The sequence below is a fragment of the Tachypleus tridentatus genome, chromosome 13, assembly GCF_004210375.1.
Source record: "Tachypleus tridentatus isolate NWPU-2018 chromosome 13, ASM421037v1, whole genome shotgun sequence".
In the NCBI taxonomy this organism is placed as follows: Eukaryota; Metazoa; Arthropoda; class Merostomata; order Xiphosura; family Limulidae; genus Tachypleus; species Tachypleus tridentatus.
In genome coordinates this window covers 154,173,310-154,192,272 of record NC_134837.1, presented here as the reverse complement: position 1 = coordinate 154,192,272, position 18,963 = coordinate 154,173,310, and the positions used below count along the sequence as shown (strand labels likewise).

The 18,963-nt window shown below is 30.0% G+C and overlaps 1 protein-coding gene across 4 annotated transcripts; it reads left to right on the top strand.

Annotated features, from left to right (window-relative positions):
- Nucleotides 1–1,243: 1,243 nt before the first annotated feature.
- LOC143237257 (GPALPP motifs-containing protein 1) lies at nt 1,244–13,660 on the top strand. Of its 4 annotated transcripts, none has more exons than XM_076476312.1 (6): nt 1,244–1,400; nt 5,030–5,718; nt 7,500–7,676; nt 7,972–8,070; nt 12,530–12,592; nt 12,998–13,660. In XM_076476312.1, the coding sequence occupies exons 2-6, from the start codon at nt 5,203–5,205 to the stop codon at nt 13,145–13,147; spliced, it is 1,005 nt and encodes a 334-aa protein (XP_076332427.1). In that variant the 5' UTR covers nt 1,244–1,400; nt 5,030–5,202; the 3' UTR covers nt 13,148–13,660. The 4 variants fall into 4 exon arrangements, with proteins under 4 accessions (XP_076332427.1, XP_076332426.1, XP_076332429.1 ...); XM_076476311.1 differs by having other exon boundaries at nt 1,249–1,438; XM_076476314.1 differs by having other exon boundaries at nt 1,249–1,445.
- The last annotated feature ends 5,303 nt before the right edge of the window (nt 13,661–18,963 follow it).

The window sequence follows — 18,963 nt, the reverse complement described above, 5'->3', positions numbered from 1 at the left end:
GCAACATTAAGTTAAATTTTCACTTAGTAGTCTCTAACTAAATAACATTGAAACTCTAGACTAGACTGAGGTTCAATGTATTTTGAACGTAACTCAGACTTAAAAGCACAAAGCTACGCCATTCTACAGGGTGGCCCGTAAGTCCCTACCCATCCATATATCTTATGTATCCAGTGTATCTGTGTGCTGTTCCTCATTCTCGCTGCATAATATTATGCGACGCCATGTTCTAGGAGACATTTTTCCTTAACATAGCAGGGGTTCTTGTTCCAAATGCCGCGGTAACAGCTGCCTTCAACTCATCATTAGTATTATTGAAAATAACAATAGCATATGGATGGGTAGGGACTTACGGGCCACCTTGTAGTCTTGTGTGAAACGCAATCACGAATTTATTGGATACGTAGCTGCGAGTTTTCGGTTCTTGTAACATCAATATTTTAAGACCTTTCGGGTGAATAGTATATCATTTTTCTCTCTGTTTCTTACAGTAAGAGTGGGATTTTTCCATGTAAAGAGAAGAATTGGCGTAGTGTGAAATTAATTATTTAGCGTACGACAAATTATTTAGTCAACAAATGAGCTAGTGTTATAATATCATTTTAAACAGAAATTTTTTACTTCATGACCACAAGGATCATATTGATGTCAAGTAACTGAATAAGAGCAAGTAAGTTTTAAAATTCATTAATTGGGCAATGAGTTTCTTATCCAATGTACCATTACGAAAACAGCAGGTGTGCTTTGCTCAGCCTTCTGAATGACATCATGATCTTGGTAGCAATTATTTTGAAAAGTAATTTAACTTTTCTTTCATCTTCGTTTTCGTTACCACTTAAGTTTGAATACGTAATATTACGTCCGTATATACTCTCTGCAATAGTTATAAAGCTTATGAAACAATGTAAATACTCAGCCAAAATCTGGTGATATAAATAAGGAACATCGTAACCTTGTTACTAAATAGTACATAGATTTTGTTTTATTCTAATTCTTTCAACTCAAAAACAGCCCTGAATTACCTAAAAGGCAAACTAAGCACATGCTTAGGGCAGCAAAACAAAAAAGACAAAATTATTCTGAAGGAATTTGATATTTCAAAGAAGGCATGGATTATCCAGGATTTTGCAATCAGAAAATCTGAAAAAAGCTATTTTAATTTTAGCATAAATCTAAGTTTTATTTCATTTCAAACTATTAAAAAAATATTTTACGATTTAGTTGGTTGTTTTTTTTAATTACATATACATGGGGACCATAATGTTTTCTGTGCTTTGGGTCGATAACGATCTTACACTGGCCATATTCAAGAGTCAGTTTCGTTTAAAGTTATGAAACGACCCAGTAAAGCCAAAATAATATCAGTTTTTAACAATTTCTTGTTGTCCTACTGTGAAACGGTAACTTCTAAAAACTGTTGTTAAGAGAGAACTTTTCGGTAAACCGTAGGAAGTGATATTTACTTATGTTATTGTTGAGTTATTCCACGTTTTCTGTATCTAACTCAAAATTATATGTAAATTTTTTATGTAGTGTTTGTTGTTTTAAAGAGTTTCTTTAAATTTTACTGACTGAGTACAGTGTTTTTATTTCAAGGTAAACTGTTGAAATTTTCAGTGTTTCCTCATGTATACAAGTTATATTTATGAAATGGAAATATTAGTAAGAATACAGCTTAAAAAGCATAGAAGAAATAAACTAAGTAAATGTTAGCTAATATTAACTCAGTCAGTGTTTGGCCCAAGTTAAAATTTAAATATTTTACCTTAAAATTTAATTTAAATATTTATTTAGTAGTCTCTAACTAAATAACATTGAAACTCTAGACTAGACTGAGGCTTCACTGTTTTAACATATTGGGCAGGCTGAACATGGTTACCAGTATCTGTTGTTGTTGTTTTTTCATTCAAAAAGTGAATTATGGAAAATAAAATGGAAAATAGCAAGAGTGTATGTTTGTCTACATACTTCATGTATGTAATGTGTGTGTCTAAATATTTATGTTTATAAACAGAGATGTCTCCAGGGTTGTTAGTTTTTTGTCATAATAAATCTGTTCCTTATGATTTTAAAATATAGAACATTTTTTCTACGTGTTGATGTATTTCCCCATTTTATTCCTATATCCCCAATATTTTATATATAAAATTGGAAACTTGTATATAAAAGTTGTAACAAGTTTGGGCAATTTTTAATAATATAATAACTTGCTATTCACCTACATCTGGTTCAAAAACTTAATGCTACTTACTTAGGCAACTTATTACATCCATAGTATTCCACTTGTTATGTATGAAATGAAAAATTAAAAGAATGCCATTTTAGTCTTTTAGTTTAAGTATATTACAGAACTTGCCAGAAGTGTTTAGGCTTGGTTTCTTATATTTGTAACATTAAATTGTTGAAAAGGCTCAGAGAAGGACTAAGAAAGTGATACCTGAGAATCAGGAGGAAGGAAGTTTTGTCATTTAAGATTTCTGAAATTGTTTTCTCTTCTAAAAGAAGAGTTGAAGTAAATCTAATTTTTGTGCTTAAGAGTGTTAAGGGAATTGATAGTGCTGATGTGCATTTTTTTTTAATGTAATGGTGAAAATGGTAAGACTAGGGGGAAACAAATATAAATTTGGGACTCAATATGAGTTATGAATATTCAACTAAGAGTTGGAGTATATCTAATTGATATTTTTTAAGAATGTTAAGGGAAGTGATAGTGTTGATGTTTTTGGTTTTTTTTAACTTGATGAAAATAGTAAGACTATAGGAACAAATATAACTTTCTAGCTCAGTATGAGTTATTGTACACATTCATTTAAGACAGCTTTCATTTTCTAATGGAGGTTGGCCTTTGGAATGTGATGTTTTGAAATATGGTAAATGTAGTTAATTTATGGGAAGACTCAATAAATATGTAAATTATTACAGTATATTTATTTTAGACTTAGTATAGCTAAAGAGATGACCTGTGTGAACCAACTGCCCCCTCATGTTCATAAATTATAATGTATATAATATGAACTATTGAGGTATTGGATATGTTTTTAACATGAAAATGTTGCCTATTTTTCATTTCTATTGGGCAACAAATACACTGGCTTTGAATTTGCTGTTTACATTCAGACTGAAGCTTTTTTATGACTTATTTTTATCTTAAATTACTCAGAAGGAGATTTGAAAATGATCTACATGAGGTATTTCATCTCAGCTGGGATATTGTAACTTAAATTATTTACATTTGGCATTCAAAAATTAAAGTACTGCTCAAATTTGTAAGTTGTGTACAATTTCCCAGTTCTAACTATGGTTACTATTATAGTTACAATTAGTAAAGTAACTGCATTTTGACAACTATAATAGGTTATGATAAAAACATTTTGTATGTTTGAATCATGCATGTGTAGATAAAAAATTGTACATTAATGGCTTAAGAGACTTAACCAAAATATCCAACATCCATTCTTCCATAACACTTAAAATTATTCCTATCAAAGTTATTCTTACAGTTCACCTTGTTAACCATATTATATATTACCTTGCATTTATTATGCTTAAAATATCTGCTATTTCACCAAATATAGTAAATACTTTTGTAAAACTTATCAATGTCTTTCTCATATCTTACAACATTCAAAACCTTAATATTGTCAGCAAATTTATTGCTTATTCCTGATTGTTAACTATTTTAATGTAAGTATGTAAACATAAGTACTCTTATGATATGAATATTTACTTTTATTAATAAGTTTTTATGAATGAAGATATTTTTCTTAAATTGAGCACTGATGTTTGTAACATCATTTTCTTTAAATCAGTTGAGTTACAAGAATCAAGTTTCTAATTTTTGGAAAACTAACTTTCAAAATCTGAATTTTAAGAGGGGAAATTTAGGTAACTAGATAACTGAAAATATGTCAACACATACTTGGGTCATTTTTATTTATTAGACCAAGCTAGTTGAAAAAAGGATTATTTTTTCCAAAATCTGAATTATAAGAGGATAAATTTAGGTGACTGTAGATGTAACTGAAAATATGTCAATACATGCATGGAACATTTTTGTTTAATAGAACAAGCTAACTGACAAAGGAATTGTTCTTTTCAAAATATTGTATTCAAACCAGAGGCTCATCTGTAAGTGGATGAATGGGTAACTTTTAATTTACTTATTTCCAAGCCTACAAAAAAAGAAAAATCACTAGTAGATAGGAAGACTTTTTGAAATAAGGTCAAGATATGTTGTTGAAGCTAGTAAGGGGTATAACGTAGAACATCAAGTTTGAAATAGCTTTTTTGTGTATGTTAACTCAGAAATAAAGTCAAAGATAATATTAGGCTTTTCAGTTACTTTAAACATAATTTTGTGGACTGAAGGGATATGAAGGAAAAGCAATACCTAAACTAAACAACATTAAGATTGAAGTGGTTTGACCCACAAATATTTTTCTGTTGAAAAAGGAATATGTTTTAAAAGTTTGGTAAATCTTTGTAGACTCATTACATTGACTTCTTTTGTTACTTGTAGTAGGTTATTGTAGTAATTACCCAGTGTACTCATAATGATCACGGCTGTAAACTTACCTGTATGTGTTTTAGGGGCCATTATATATATAAATAAACAGAAACAAGCTCAAACAAAAATTAAAGATTCTACTGAATTAAAAAGATCCCCATGGTACAGGCTATAGTGTGGGATATAAAATATATAAAAGTAATGTGTACCATGGGAAACCTTTTAATTTATGTAGCTTCTTTAACTGAATATTTGTTTGGGCTTGTTTTTATTCATTTAAATGTCATTTATCACAGGTTTGGAGCTGCTGTTTTTAATACAGTCTGTTCTTTTGATTTTAATTTGCTTGAGTGTTTAAGTATTAGTTACACATGCACACACACATTTTATTTGTACTGAAGATGTTTGATATTGAGTAATGATTCACATGCAGTATTAAAAAAATGCTTTTTGCAGTGATATTAAATTTTTTTTCTTTTATGTATGATTTTAATGGAGATATTTTTCTTTGTTTTCTTCCAGAAAAAAATGAATTCTCAGTACCCTTAAGCAGATTTATAAGTCTAACAGGGAATTGATCCTGTATGTCTGTGAATTCTCTATTAGAACAAACTTTTACATTCTTAATTATGGAGCTATGTATATTCTACAAAACTGAAAATTAACAGTCTTTTGTGAGTTCCTATCAAACAAAGATGAGTGATAGTAAAAATTTCTTTGGACCTCCATTACCTCCGGGTTTCAAACAAGTTTCTGATTTTATAGATGAAGACTTTGGAGAACCTGAAACTTCAAAATGTGACGTTAAACGTCTTAGTATTATTGGACCATCTTTACCATCAGGTTTCAAAAAACACAATATTGATAAATCTAGTGATAGTGAAACAGAAGCCCATGCACCAGTTTGTGAAATGAGTTTTCAACCATCTTTAAGCAGTACAAGTAATGACTTTTCCAAAAATGGTACCAGTTCAAGCTTAATAGGACCTGGGGCTTCAGGGTCTGGAAAAAAAAAAAGAAGTAATGATGGAGTAGCAGGTCCTAAACTTCCCCCAGGATTTACACAGTATGTTGAATCTAGTGATTCAGACTCAGAGACTGATATGATTGGGCCTTTGCCATCAATAGCCATTGGAAAAGAGACAGTAGTGGATGTGTCTCAGGAAATTGAAAGGAGATCCAAGAAAATGAAGAACAAACTTGAAGGAAATGTGTGTCTATTTATCTCTTGTACTGTTCTATTGTAGGTTTTTAATAAAATGTTATTTTGTTAGAAATATATTTTAATAAGATACAAATTAAGTTGTAATACTACCATTTGCTACAGCTTGTATGTTTTACCATGAATGTAAGTGTATGCTACAATTAGGTCTTTACTCATATTTTTTAATATTTGATATACCAGTATGTAAGCATAATTAACATAATGAAATATAGTTCTAAATAACTTGGTATAGTGCTACATGGACATGATGAGATATCTGTGAGATATTTTCTACCATGAAAGTTGATATGCACTTTTTTTTTCCTGTTTTAAATTCTGCAACTGGTTGAGACATTCTTACATCTTTCATCAGCCTGATTGATATAAATATTTATTTGTTAGAAGGAATGATGCTGAAGATACAATTGACATTTTCTCTCTTTCATTTTGCTTTGTTGAAACTGCAGTTATATTGAAGAGAATTTTAGAAAAATAGATAACAATATACGAGTAGTAGCTTATAGATTCAGACCTCCAAAACTTAAATGTAATTGGTGCAAAGCCTTTATTTGCACATGTTTAGGCAAATTTATACAATTATGAGAACTAAAATAGAATGTTGTTACAGAGAACTGGGCAGTTAGATATTTGTTGACTGAATAATTTACAGCCTCCATTAACTGATTACATTCACTTAATCAAATATGAAGAGTATTTTTTATTAAATCATCCACATTTTGAAGAAGGAATGTTGACTAACTTTGAATTTGCTACAACTGTCGAGAAAAAGCGTGTCAAGATTTCAGTCAAATATTCAGTCATGTTGTACACAAAAATATCAGATGTGTTATAAATATATTTGTACTCAAGATATGTTTGTGAATTGTTGACAAAAGTCATACTCAGTCTGCAGTTCACAGTGTAAAGTGATGTTCTCATAGGTGATAAAAATACCTTTATTCACTATACAATTTGTATAATGCATAACTTCTAGAATCTCAAAATGCATATCTACAGTTTATTTTAGATTTATATATATATATTGTATCAGGAATTTACTCTCGTCACCTCATATTTGCTAACTCAGTAATTTATGGTAAAAGGAATACTTGATAATTCTGACATCAAATGCTTGATACTATGCTGATAAGCACTGTGTAAAAGATCGTGACAAGTAATTTCTCCTGCACTAGTGCACGTAAAGTTAATTGATTAGTAGTGCTCATCAAACCATGGTACATGAAAGAAAAGAAAGTTGACAGCAGATGCTGCAAGTGTATTGCCTTCCATCTAGTCACTTTTGTAGCAATAGAAATTGAACCCAAGAAGCTTGAAATGGAAAACAAAATTATAAGGTTAAAATTGGGCAGAGCACAAATAGCTCATTGTGGCTTTGTGATTAATAATAAACAAATGTAATAACATTTTCACTTATTATTAATGTTTTCAATTACTCCAAATATCTAAAATAAGTATATCAGAATTAATACTGGCTTTCTTGTATGCAAGTCCTATCTCCAATGATTATATATAATGATCTGCATAGTTTTGCACTGTACATGAATTGGGTTATAGTGTATGCATTAGAACAAAATTGATTCATTAAATCAGAAGAGAAATAATTTATGAGATTTTAGCATACCAAAGCTTTATATATATATATATATATATATATATATATATATATAGCTGTAATATTTTTCACTGTAAACATCTTTTTTGTTCTTCTTTATAGTGACTTAAGTCAAATATATACTTACAATGGTATCTCTTGTGCATTACTTCAAGTATGACCTGAAGGAGAAAGTTCCCGAAAGAGAGGAGTGGATGATAGAATTACCACCAGATGTTGGGAAACAATTTGGTTTAGGCCCTCGATCATTTAGTGTCCAGACTACCTCTGGTAAAGGAGAGGATCGATCAGTTTGGACTGATACACCCAAAGAAAAAGCACAAAAACTACAGGTAGGTAGCTCTTTTTCTGTATAATTACTGTGTAACTGAATCATTTTCTTGTTTACTAATATTTCAGTCTTGTTTATATTGAAAAATCATTATTTATAATCCAGTGGCAGTACATAATTCTTCAAGAGGTTTTATTTATATATTTTATTTTGTTCAATGATAGGAATTCTTTTAGATTTGATATTCAAGCTATATATGCTCAGAAATATGTTTTCTTATTAACTTTAAATGTATTAAAAATGTATTTTTCCAAGTATCTTGTTGATGACTTTTATAATTCTTGTAATCTAAATAGGAAGGAAAAGACTCCAGTAAACCTCTGCTACCAGAGCCCCAAGTTTTGGCTCAAGCAGCTTATGACAAAAGGCTGTCCAAACAACTTGAAAAATACAATGCAAGTCATTTATATATTCTTATTTTTGTCTTTCTCATTCCATATAATAATATTACTACAAATTAGGTTTACTGTTATTCATTCCAAAAACTAGTTGAAATATGTGAATGAAATTTTAAATTAAATTTAAGTATATTGAGATATTTTTTTTACTTTTAAGTAAGTTTTTTGTTATTACACACTGCATTGTCAAAGATGTATCTTCTGCTTAAATGGTGGTATTTTTGAATGTGTAGTAAAAAATATCACAAGTGATACAGTTTCCCCATTGAAAACATGAAGTATGCAGTTATGGGTTGCAAAGATTACCTTATACTTCCTAAGTCTTAAAATTCTTTTTTCAGTTACTGATTATTAAAAAGATGTGTATATAGTGCTGAAGTAATATGAAGTATCTTATAATAACCTTTTCCAGGTGGGTCACAAGCCATGTAATCACATCTTACCCAATAAAATTAATGATGAAATCAACAAAATAAAACAACACTTCATCAACATCAACAAATTTCCTTCAAAAGCCTTTGAAAAAATTATGCACACACACACATCTGGATCAACAACACGATCAACAACAAACAAACGATAATAAATTCCAGGAAACAACAAACTACAAAACCTTATACTGCTGCATACCATGTGTTCCCGACATCAGCAAAAAAATAACCAACACTTGAAAGAACTTAAAACACAACATTTCAGTAAACATTAAATTTATTCAAAAACCAGGTACAAAACTAAAGTCCATACAATGTAAAAAACTACTGACAAACACAACACCAACGTAATTTATAAAATACAATGCAACAACTGCCACGATGTCTGTAGGTATTGAAGACACAAGCAGAAAATGGAAACTAGATTCAAAGAACACAAAAGACACCTTCACACATTTATGAACACTGCAAATCAAATAAACATGACATAACCATAGAAAACATCCAGATATTAAGTAGGGAAACAAATATAAATGCAAAATCAAAGAAGCCTTGCTTATACAGCGACTAAAACCAAAATTAAATCAGTATAAATGAACACCTTTATACGTATACTAATTAATAACCTAACATCCACCTGCAACACCCTCTAAAATCCTGTACCCATTTATACTTTCATCCCTAAGACGTGTCTATCAATAGTCACATTCAAATTCGCTCTTTCTTAACCTGAAGATGACCTAAGAAGGTCGAAACATTGTTCTTTCCTTGTCAGTAATGGTATTAATACCCATACCAACCATTCTGAGATGTAAAATGTCTTAAGATTTAGCAAGCTACAAAAAGTAGCAACTGTTTACTGTTCTATTTTTTAAGAAAAATAAAGTTTAAGAACTTATTTGTGAATAATAATAATTTGTATGCATATATAATGTATAATAATTGAAATGTGTCTGCACTTTTGCCAAATACTTATCCACTAAATCACAGCCAAGATAGGTCACTCTGTAAAGACTAAATGTCAATTTTATATTATTGGATATGGTCACACGAGTACACGTGCATTGCATCATTGCAACTTCTCTAGTGTCAGCCAAGCATGGCTGAAAGATCAATATAATAGATATATATTAATGTATGTATAATGTTATGAGATTTAAGCTGTTTAATCTAAACATTTATGTTTTTGTGTTATAATTTGTAGTCATTCTAGAAGGAAAAAAAATATTATATCCTAATTTCTTATAGTGGTTATGAGATCAGTCAAATCAACTTGATGAACGGAGATTTGCTAGTGAAAATAACAGGTCAAATATAAAGTTTTTCTTGAGAAATGTTTAATAACTATCTGGATTTTGCATATGAAATTTGAAATTTTTCTGATTCATAATTTTATTTTAGTCTTGAAATGAAAAAGTATGAGCAAAACATCGTTTAATAGACTTTAACACTTAATAAAAAAAATTGCATTTGAAAGTCTTTTAATGTTTATTGATAATCTATCACAATTCTTAAACATATTATTAATAATTTAAAAGATATCATATGAAAACTATAACAAGCACAAAATTGCTATGAGGTCAGTCCCAGGGACTGAGGCTTTTCTGAAAGAGTTATTTGTTTTGCATTAATAACATTTTTTTGCTTGTTATCTCAGAGAATGACAGGCAGACAAGACTAAGGCAGTAAAATTGTAATACCTAGGCTACTAGGTTAATTGACATATAAAGCATATAAAAAGGTTGGATAATGCTTCCAAAAACAGCACAGGTGGTGTTACAACATACAGGAATTTTAACTAAATAATAACTAAATTCAACTTTTAGGAGGTACATTTCAAGCAATTATTTTGTTTGCTTAGTTTTCAGATAAAATTTCCACAAATGCTGAACAAACTAGGCAGATCTTGACATAACTGCTAATAAATTTTGGAGGACATAAGTTACTTGATAAAAATGAAATGATTTTATTTCCCTTTAAAAACACATTATTCAGCTCTTATTTTTTTAATGTAATGCATGACTAAGCATGTTATCAGTAACATAAAAATTAAAACTTGCAGAACATTACATTAACTATTAAATAATAAATGATAGGAAATGTTATCTAACTGCACTAGGTTTTATATGTGCAGAGTAAAGTAAATAATACCATATACAAAATTGCATGTCTTAGAGGACAATGTAGAAGCATTGTTAGCATGTCTATTAAACTTTACTTATATAGGGTAAGTAAATATATTGAAAGGTAGAAAGTTATCCTATTGCCATTATCATAATAAATGTACTTTAAAATGAGATGTTTATATTTTTGAAGCTGAGAAAGTATTCAAAACTAAGGACTATAAAGTATTTAGTACAAAATAAGCATTCAGATAAATGAAGTAGATGGTCAACTTATAGGTACATGATGTAACATCAGAGTAAAATATTTAATACCTAAACGTGATGCAACATCAGAGTAAAATATTTAATACAGGTACATGTTGCAAAATCAGAGTAAAATATTGATACCATAAATTAATATAATCCCAACATTTGTGTGTTTTTTAAAGCCATTTACAATTTAAAAAATAAATTATGGGAGTCATTGACACTTTCAAAAACAAAACTGTTTATTTTCATGACAGTATTGTTGAAAAAAAATTCCATAATTTTAATAGTTTTTCCCATGGGTAAGTTCCTGACATTTATATTAACTATAGAAAGTAATTGTAATGAATGTTTATCCTAAAATATAGAAACTAAATTCTCCTCTTAGGTATGAGTCAATACTCAAAGTACTCTTGCACCTTAACATACTCAAAACTGTCTTTAGCCCTTACAATCTGAAGAGCAGAACCCTCTTCAATTCCAAAACAACTTTTATCTTATACTACTATTAGAAAAATCCCTATACTTATTCTCCTATATGGGCAACCTTAACATACATGCAAATTTTTCAGAGTAAATCATATTGAACACAGTTTACATTGATACACACAAACCTTTATATTAAAGTAAAACTCATAAACATAGAACTACTAGTTTTTTTATGCTCAAGGGATAAACTTTATAAAAATAATTTTTGTATCTCCAAAATTTTGGAAGTTATAAGAAAAAGTTTGAAGCAAGTTTTCTCATCACAATATCTTCTCTGAAAAGTAAAATTAGTATAAATATTTAGACATGCATGTTTTTTTCTTACCCTCTGCATTTGCATAAATGAAAAACTAGAACTTGAGGCTAAGTTTTAAGAAATATATATAAAAGCTTGAATGTAATTTTTGTCAAATATTATATACCAACAATAATTTATAAAACATTGAGAGTGCATTTCTATTCCCCATGATTTAAGTGAATAGTTGCAAAACAAACTAATATGTTAGTTTTAATTTAATGCAGTAAACATTGGCATAATTCTCATGGGAGATACAAGTGAAATGTCTCCTGCAGTTTTTTAAGGATAAAATTTTTTATCTTTTAACAATTATCTTCATACATACCCTTCTTACAGACATTGTATCCTTTCCCTCCACTTTTGAAACAAAAGCTGTGTCACTGGCAGATGAGGAATGTTTTTATTTCAGTTTCATTTGCTACCTAGATGTAGTATTATTTAAAGTAATCAAACATTATTAACACATTTACATGCTATAGTTATTTTGTAGAAATCATTTTAATATAAATTTCTAGAAGTGTGTAAAATTTTACTGCAATTCAATGTTATTAAAACTTGCTGTGATAGAGAATTCATATTTTCATGCATTGGGTGCATTACCAGTAAATTTTTAATTTAGTACTTATAAGGTTGAATTGATGACAAAATTGAAAACCAAAAAAAAGTATTCTTAAAGAATTTATATAAGTTTATACAAATGTTTTAGGGTTTTATTCGTTCAGAAATGGAAATTTATTTGATTGGTCAATTTCAAGCCATTATTCCATTAATAACTTTTTAAATTTAATAATATTAAATAAGAACTTTTACATATGGGTTTATAGGTTTGATGCTTTTCAATTTTGCATTAAATGTTTTGGTAACAGAAATCTAAACGATCGAAGTCCCTTCTAGAAATTCACCAGAAGAAGATGAAAAAAAAGAAAAAGGTAACTGATTTTATTTTGTAATTTTTTGAGATAAATATTTGATAAAATTTTAATGGGTTCTCATACAGAATATTTATTCATTACAAGATGAAAATATTAGTAGTTTGCCAATTAGCATTTGAAAATATGTTTGAAGCAGATTTGTAAACTCTCAAATTACTGAATTTGTAATATTAAAACAGAAATTCTGAAATGTTCATAAACAATAGAAATTGAATAGGTAAATGAATCAACAAAGTTGTGTAAGAACTATTGGTTATGAAAGAATTTATTTTAATCCATCTTTTTTTAAGAGAAAGTATATAAAATGTGTTCTTACTCTTATTAGTATCAAAAAAGAAATTAATTGCAACTAGTCAAACTTGTCCCAAAAAGGTATTATTTTTCTTATGATTTTTCTTCCAGAAAAAAGACAAACGTGAAGAAAGAAAACCATTTGATAGAGATAGAGACCTGCAAGCGAATTGTATAGATGTTTCAAAAACGAAGGGAATTATTGATAAAGCTCGTTTTTTAAACAGTCGATTTGCACCTGGGGCTAGTCACTTTTTATAACTATAGAGCAGGTGAAAGTTTGCAGTTTTCTTTTGCATGTTAAAAACAAATGTAGAAGACTCCTTTGTGTATTTTAATATGAAAAAATTGGTAGTAAATGTGTCATGCTTAACTGCAGGTGTATTCTTTGTTTAGTTAATCTCTTTGAAAAAGTACTTAATCGCCTTCTCAGGGCTGGATTAAGGGTCTACTAGGCCTGTAATTGGAGATTTCCAGTAGGCCTAGTCACATTAGTTCATGATACAAAGTGGCCATTCAGGCTTTAGATCTATCAATATATCATCAGATTAATATTATTTGAGGAAACAACGATGATTATTAACGACAACAAACCTGATAAGTTTTCAAAGAAAACAAATTAGAAATTAGTTTCAAGTTTTCATCACAGTCAGGTGCAAATGTAGAATTCTCTTGAAGGGTTTGATTGAGCCTGTAGAAAGGGTACACATATAAGAACAATAATATATGTTTTACTTTAAAATGTTTATTTGTGATTAAACAATCTGAAATGAATGCAGGAGTGTTTTAGAGGAAATTTGCTGTTTCAGTCAATAATCAACATTGACAAGATAACTTTTCATAGCATACTTGTTTTAAATATCCACTTATTATGCTACTAATTGCTATAATTTTTTAGGGTATTACTTGGTGATTTTTGGTTATAAGATGCTGATAAATTTTCAAAGTAACGTAATTTTAATGTATTAGGGGAATTTGATCTGTACATAAGGATAATTTCAAAACATTATTCATTGATATTTTGATATCAAGACACATGGTAATATGTCATGGGGCCAAAACTACCTTCTGGATGCACTGTGTGTTATTAACAGGACTGGTGGTTTAGCAATTTTTTATTTTCTACAACTCAAAATTTGGTGATCAAAACTATAACATATTTTCAATGAATGTGCTCTACTGGACCTTTACTTTGCATACCAACTTTCAAGGCAATCCATTAAGAAATACATGAGATATAAAATTTACAATTTTGGTTGAAGTTCTTCCTTTTTATTCTTTGCATTAAAACTTTATTTGATAGAGAAACATACTTAAATTCTATGGATTTTTTTTTAATTTGATGTACTGATAGATCTTCATAACATATAATTAGGTGATAGACTTGATGTAAATATAAGCCACTTGTTCAAAATTATTCGGCAAAAACCATTCAGTTGTGAAAAACAGCTTGCACATGCCCATGCGAAAACTCACATGAGCTATTGGTCTACAATTTTTACTACAGCTTTACCTAAGAGCAGAAGTGGAAAGTTTATAGTTGTTTGCCATTCAGATGAGAGACAGCTGATTTAGAGCAACAAAACTATAAGATGAAAGGACATGCAGGTCTGTAAGTAACGATTAGACTAAGCATATGGGTGGGTGGTTATTATTCATTGCCAATCTTTGAGTACAAATTAGTTAAATCTTATAAAGTTTTTTTTAATTAAAGAGTATTTAGCAGTATGGACTATTAGTTTAAGCAATCAGTGTAAACAGTGGTGCTTGAAAAGGCTGTACCAAGTGCATGCTGGTTATGACAAAAACTGTTAATCTAGTTTCCATGATGTTACTATAGAGAAAGTTATTAACAGTGTTTTAGAGAGAGAGAACTACAACATATATTTCAAATAATCTGGTTTGGTCTGCTCTGAACAGCAGGGTTGTAATCTTAAAGATAATATTATTTACTGTTGAGTGTCACTTTCTCACTTGCTGTGATTTATTGGTTTGTTGAAATGAAGTGATTTCTAACCAAAAACACATTAGGTTTGAAAAAAAGATGTGGCTGAAAAAGCATTGAATGTTCAACTTAAAAAATGAAATCAGAATTGGCAGCCATCCTGGTGGCTATAGTTGTAGCATATATAAGAATATTTACAATCAATATTCAGTCATTAGTTAGTTAGACCACATATTGTGTTTTACCCACCATCATAAACCAAATTGAACAAAAACTGCTGACTTGCTATTAAATAACTAATTATTGTTTGAAAGTTAAAATAAAATATTTGTTTTTAATTATAAAAAAGAGCCATAAATCATCATATCCCCAACTTCAAAATCTTAAAATGTTATAATAAGAAAAGCCAAAAAATTAATTTGAAAAATGAAAGTTCTAATTACTAGAGGTTACCACTTGACTAGCAGTCGTATTAAGAATTTTAGTCTAACCTTGCACTAAAAATCCAACAGTATATGTATATATACATATTTTCTGGAAGTTTTGTATACAGACCATATAACACTAAGAAAGTGAGTGATGCCCACCTAATACCCTTGAGGGTGTTGGAAAAATGGATGTTTATTATGGCAATCATATCTTAAAATATGAAGGTGTTTAGAATAACAAAACAACAATACATCAAGAAATATTTTTGATACAAGTTTAATCAAAATTTCTAAATGTGTTTTTCATTATGCTCTTCTTGCTGATAGGCACAAAGAAATTGCTCACAATCTGATAATGATTAAAGCCCTACTTTAATGCAACACATTTGCATGATTTTTAAAAATGGGTAAATCCGATATCGTGTAATATCTGTAGGCAGGCTATGAGATCCTGAAACTTGACACCTCATCAGCACCTGAAGGAATCAGTCAGATGTGTTGCAGCATTCTATGGACAGGGTCGTAGATTTTTTACACCCGATGGGGGGGAATGATTTTTGCAACCACTTATGTGGACTGTTCAATTTGAAAATTTATAATCTCTGGTTATGTGAACCTGAAAGCTGTAAACATGCAGTAACAGAGTAATCTTGTTGCCACGATACTTGCATGTATACTTAGGCCTACTGATTGATACTTACGAATTATCACTTAGATCGAAAGCATAGAAGCACGCCTATATTAAAGATGTACATTTCGGGTACTGAAAAATCCTACATCTAGGCCTAATTATGTAATTTGATTGGTAAGAACACAATAATCACAAGAACAAACACACAATTTGTAGGCCTGTGATGCAATAAAATAATTCAACAGACCAAACTGTAGGGGGTGATGATTGTATACACCATACCCCACCTAAAATTAAGGGAGGATGTATACCCTCCCCCCCTCAGGATCTATGCCCCTGGCTGTGGACATGTAGGAGGAGAAACAATGACAAATATACTTTTGAAAGTGTAGAAGGCCAAAATAATGGCTATTGTTGCCTTTAAATCTAAAGCTTGTGCCTTTGCTCAAAACTATAGAGACATTTAAGCTATGTGACATGATAGCACACTTACAGGTTGCCATGCATAAACACATCACAAAGCCAAGCATAAACCTTGCAAATAAGTACTGAAGCATGACACAAGCTACATCCATCAACTCATGATGCCGTTCTAATTATATCCTATCAAATAGTGTTGAATGCATGACACAGAAATGAAAGCTCTGCATCCAGTGTTGTTGTTCCAAGTTATATCATAGGCAACAGTTTATGTCTTGAACATGATAAAATGATGCTTTGGTCAATGAAGTAATGTTGTGTGTCATCAAATCTGCCATACACAGTATCCTGCTAGTAAGAATGAGCCTTATAAAACTGAACACACAGAATCCAGTGAAGATGGAATTTACAAATCTGAAATAAGAACTACTGAAGAACAAGAATGCAGTGCCATCAATAGAATGATGTTCGTATATGAATCATTAAAGTTAATTGTTTCACTTTTGAGTTTTGAGCAATAAGGACATGTCGGGTTGTCAGATATGAACCCTGACTTATCTTTTTAAATACCATGTTACTTAAGTAATCGCTACCTTTGACTTACAAGGTAAAACACGTTTTACAAGCATAAAATACAAAATACCATAGTTGGAGAATAAATGATTGAGAAAGAAACATATTTTCTTTAAAAACTGAATATAGTATGCAAGATTTAGGAGTTTATTGAAATAAGAATGTGGTGCGTGTTTATGTATTTAATGTTATCAAACTTTGTATTATTAAGATATATGTTTGAACATTATCATCTTTCATTTATTATTCTGTTACTTTATTAGAATGCCGCTCTGTAATAAATTGAGAACAAGTCTCTAAAGTTTGAACAGATCTAGTCAGTAAAGAGTCAAGCTATTTGGAGTACCTTTCATGAGGTAGCAGACCTTTTTTTTTTACCACAAGGTCAAATAAAAATACGTCGTAAAGGACTATATATGTATATAGTGTATCTTGACACATAAATATTGTTTATATATTTATTGTAGTTTCTAAAGCACGTTTTAAATAATAATTATTAAAAAATTAATCCTGCTGTTGCAATGGTAACCTTATAGCTATTATTTTGTTGGTTGGTTATTTGAAAGTTAATGTATTCAGCTATATTGTAAAACAATAACTGAAACACCTGAACCACAACCTAAAACTAAAAATGTATTTGAAGCTTTTACAAACGTACGCATTTTTGTCATGTTTGACCTTGATATTGGATAATTAAGGTCATAAGACCATTGTATAGTGTGTGTGGTAAGGTATATATTTAGACATTTCTACAATTTATATTGAAAAATTATTTCGTGATATTTTTCTATTTTACTAATTCATAACTTAATAGTGTAAGATATAGTTACCGTGACAAACGTAGTTGTTTTTTGTTTTGTTTTTCAAAATCCTCAAGGTAGCAGATGGGTGTTCCTCAGTGTCTTGATTTACGTGGCCTTGAAATGGTATCTACAGATCAAGTAAATTAAAGTGCCTAATTTGAGATTCTTCTGCTGTTTTCTTTATGCACTCTGACCACTACTGGAATCGAACCCCATATTTAAGCGTTGTAACTCTAAATTTACCGCTGACCCACCAGGAACCAATTGTCATTCTCTAAGTTTTAATGATTGAAAAAAAGGCACAGTACCAATTGAATGGTAAGTGTACAGACAGCATAGTAAAGATTGTTTTCTTTTATAAATAAAATGTTTATAAATGTTAATAATTTTTAAACAATGCCAAAAGGATAGTGTTACAAAAATATGCCCTTTTTAGTTTATACTAGTCTAACACCTTTCTGTGGCTCCATTCTTATGTTGAAGGAACTAATTCTGTGTAATTCGACATTTCGTTTTTTGAAAGCATCACAAAATTCAGTGGTTTAAACATTTCGATAACTTATGTTTTCAAGGAAGGCGTGGCGTTGTTCACTTAACACCTGTGCATTGTTTTTGTTTTGTTTTTACGATATAATGGAAATCTGAAATTTTAATGATGCACGATAGGCATCATAAAGTGAAAAATATGTTACTGTTGTAAATTTACCCAAGTTAACAAAAAGTTAGTGTATTTGCGAAATACTTAACGCATTGTGAAACTGTAATGGTTGTCGTTTATTGGTCATATTTTATTCACATGGTACGTTTGGTATAGATAATCATATAGTTGGAGGTAGAACTACATCAACTTGTCAAGCAATTTCATATTATAAATTGTGTCTCAACAGGTACAATGTCTATTGTATCGCTCATCTGAAAAACCTTGTAATTAGGTTTTAATTCAAGAAAATTTAATAGTAGTATTTGGTGAGGAGATAAATGAATAATACCAAAAACACACACACCAAATATGCTCACCTTTTCAGTTGTGGGGGCGTTATAAAGCAATGGTCAATCCCACTATTCGTTGGTGAAGGAGTAGCCCAAGAGTTGGAGGTGGGTAGTGATGACTAGTTGCCTTCCCTGTACTCTTACACTGCTAAATTAGGGACGGCTATCGCAGCCCTCGTGTAGCTTTGCGCGAAATTCAAAACAAAATAAACCAACAAAAAAACATTCTGTACTTATCATGTGTTGTGACATATATAAAAATTGATATTAATATTGTATTTCACAAA

Bases quoted from the DNA above. Each gene is read 5' to 3' on its own strand.
- LOC143237257 (XM_076476312.1), top strand. From the start codon at position 5,203: ATGAGTGATAGTAAAAATTTCTTTGGACCTCCATTACCTCCGGGTTTC. The intron at 5,719-7,499 runs GTGTGTCTATTT...CATTACTTCAAG, and splicing joins AGAACAAACTTGAAGGAAAT to TATGACCTGAAGGAGAAAGT. The intron at 8,071-12,529 runs GCAAGTCATTTA...TTTTGGTAACAG, and splicing joins AACAACTTGAAAAATACAAT to AAATCTAAACGATCGAAGTC.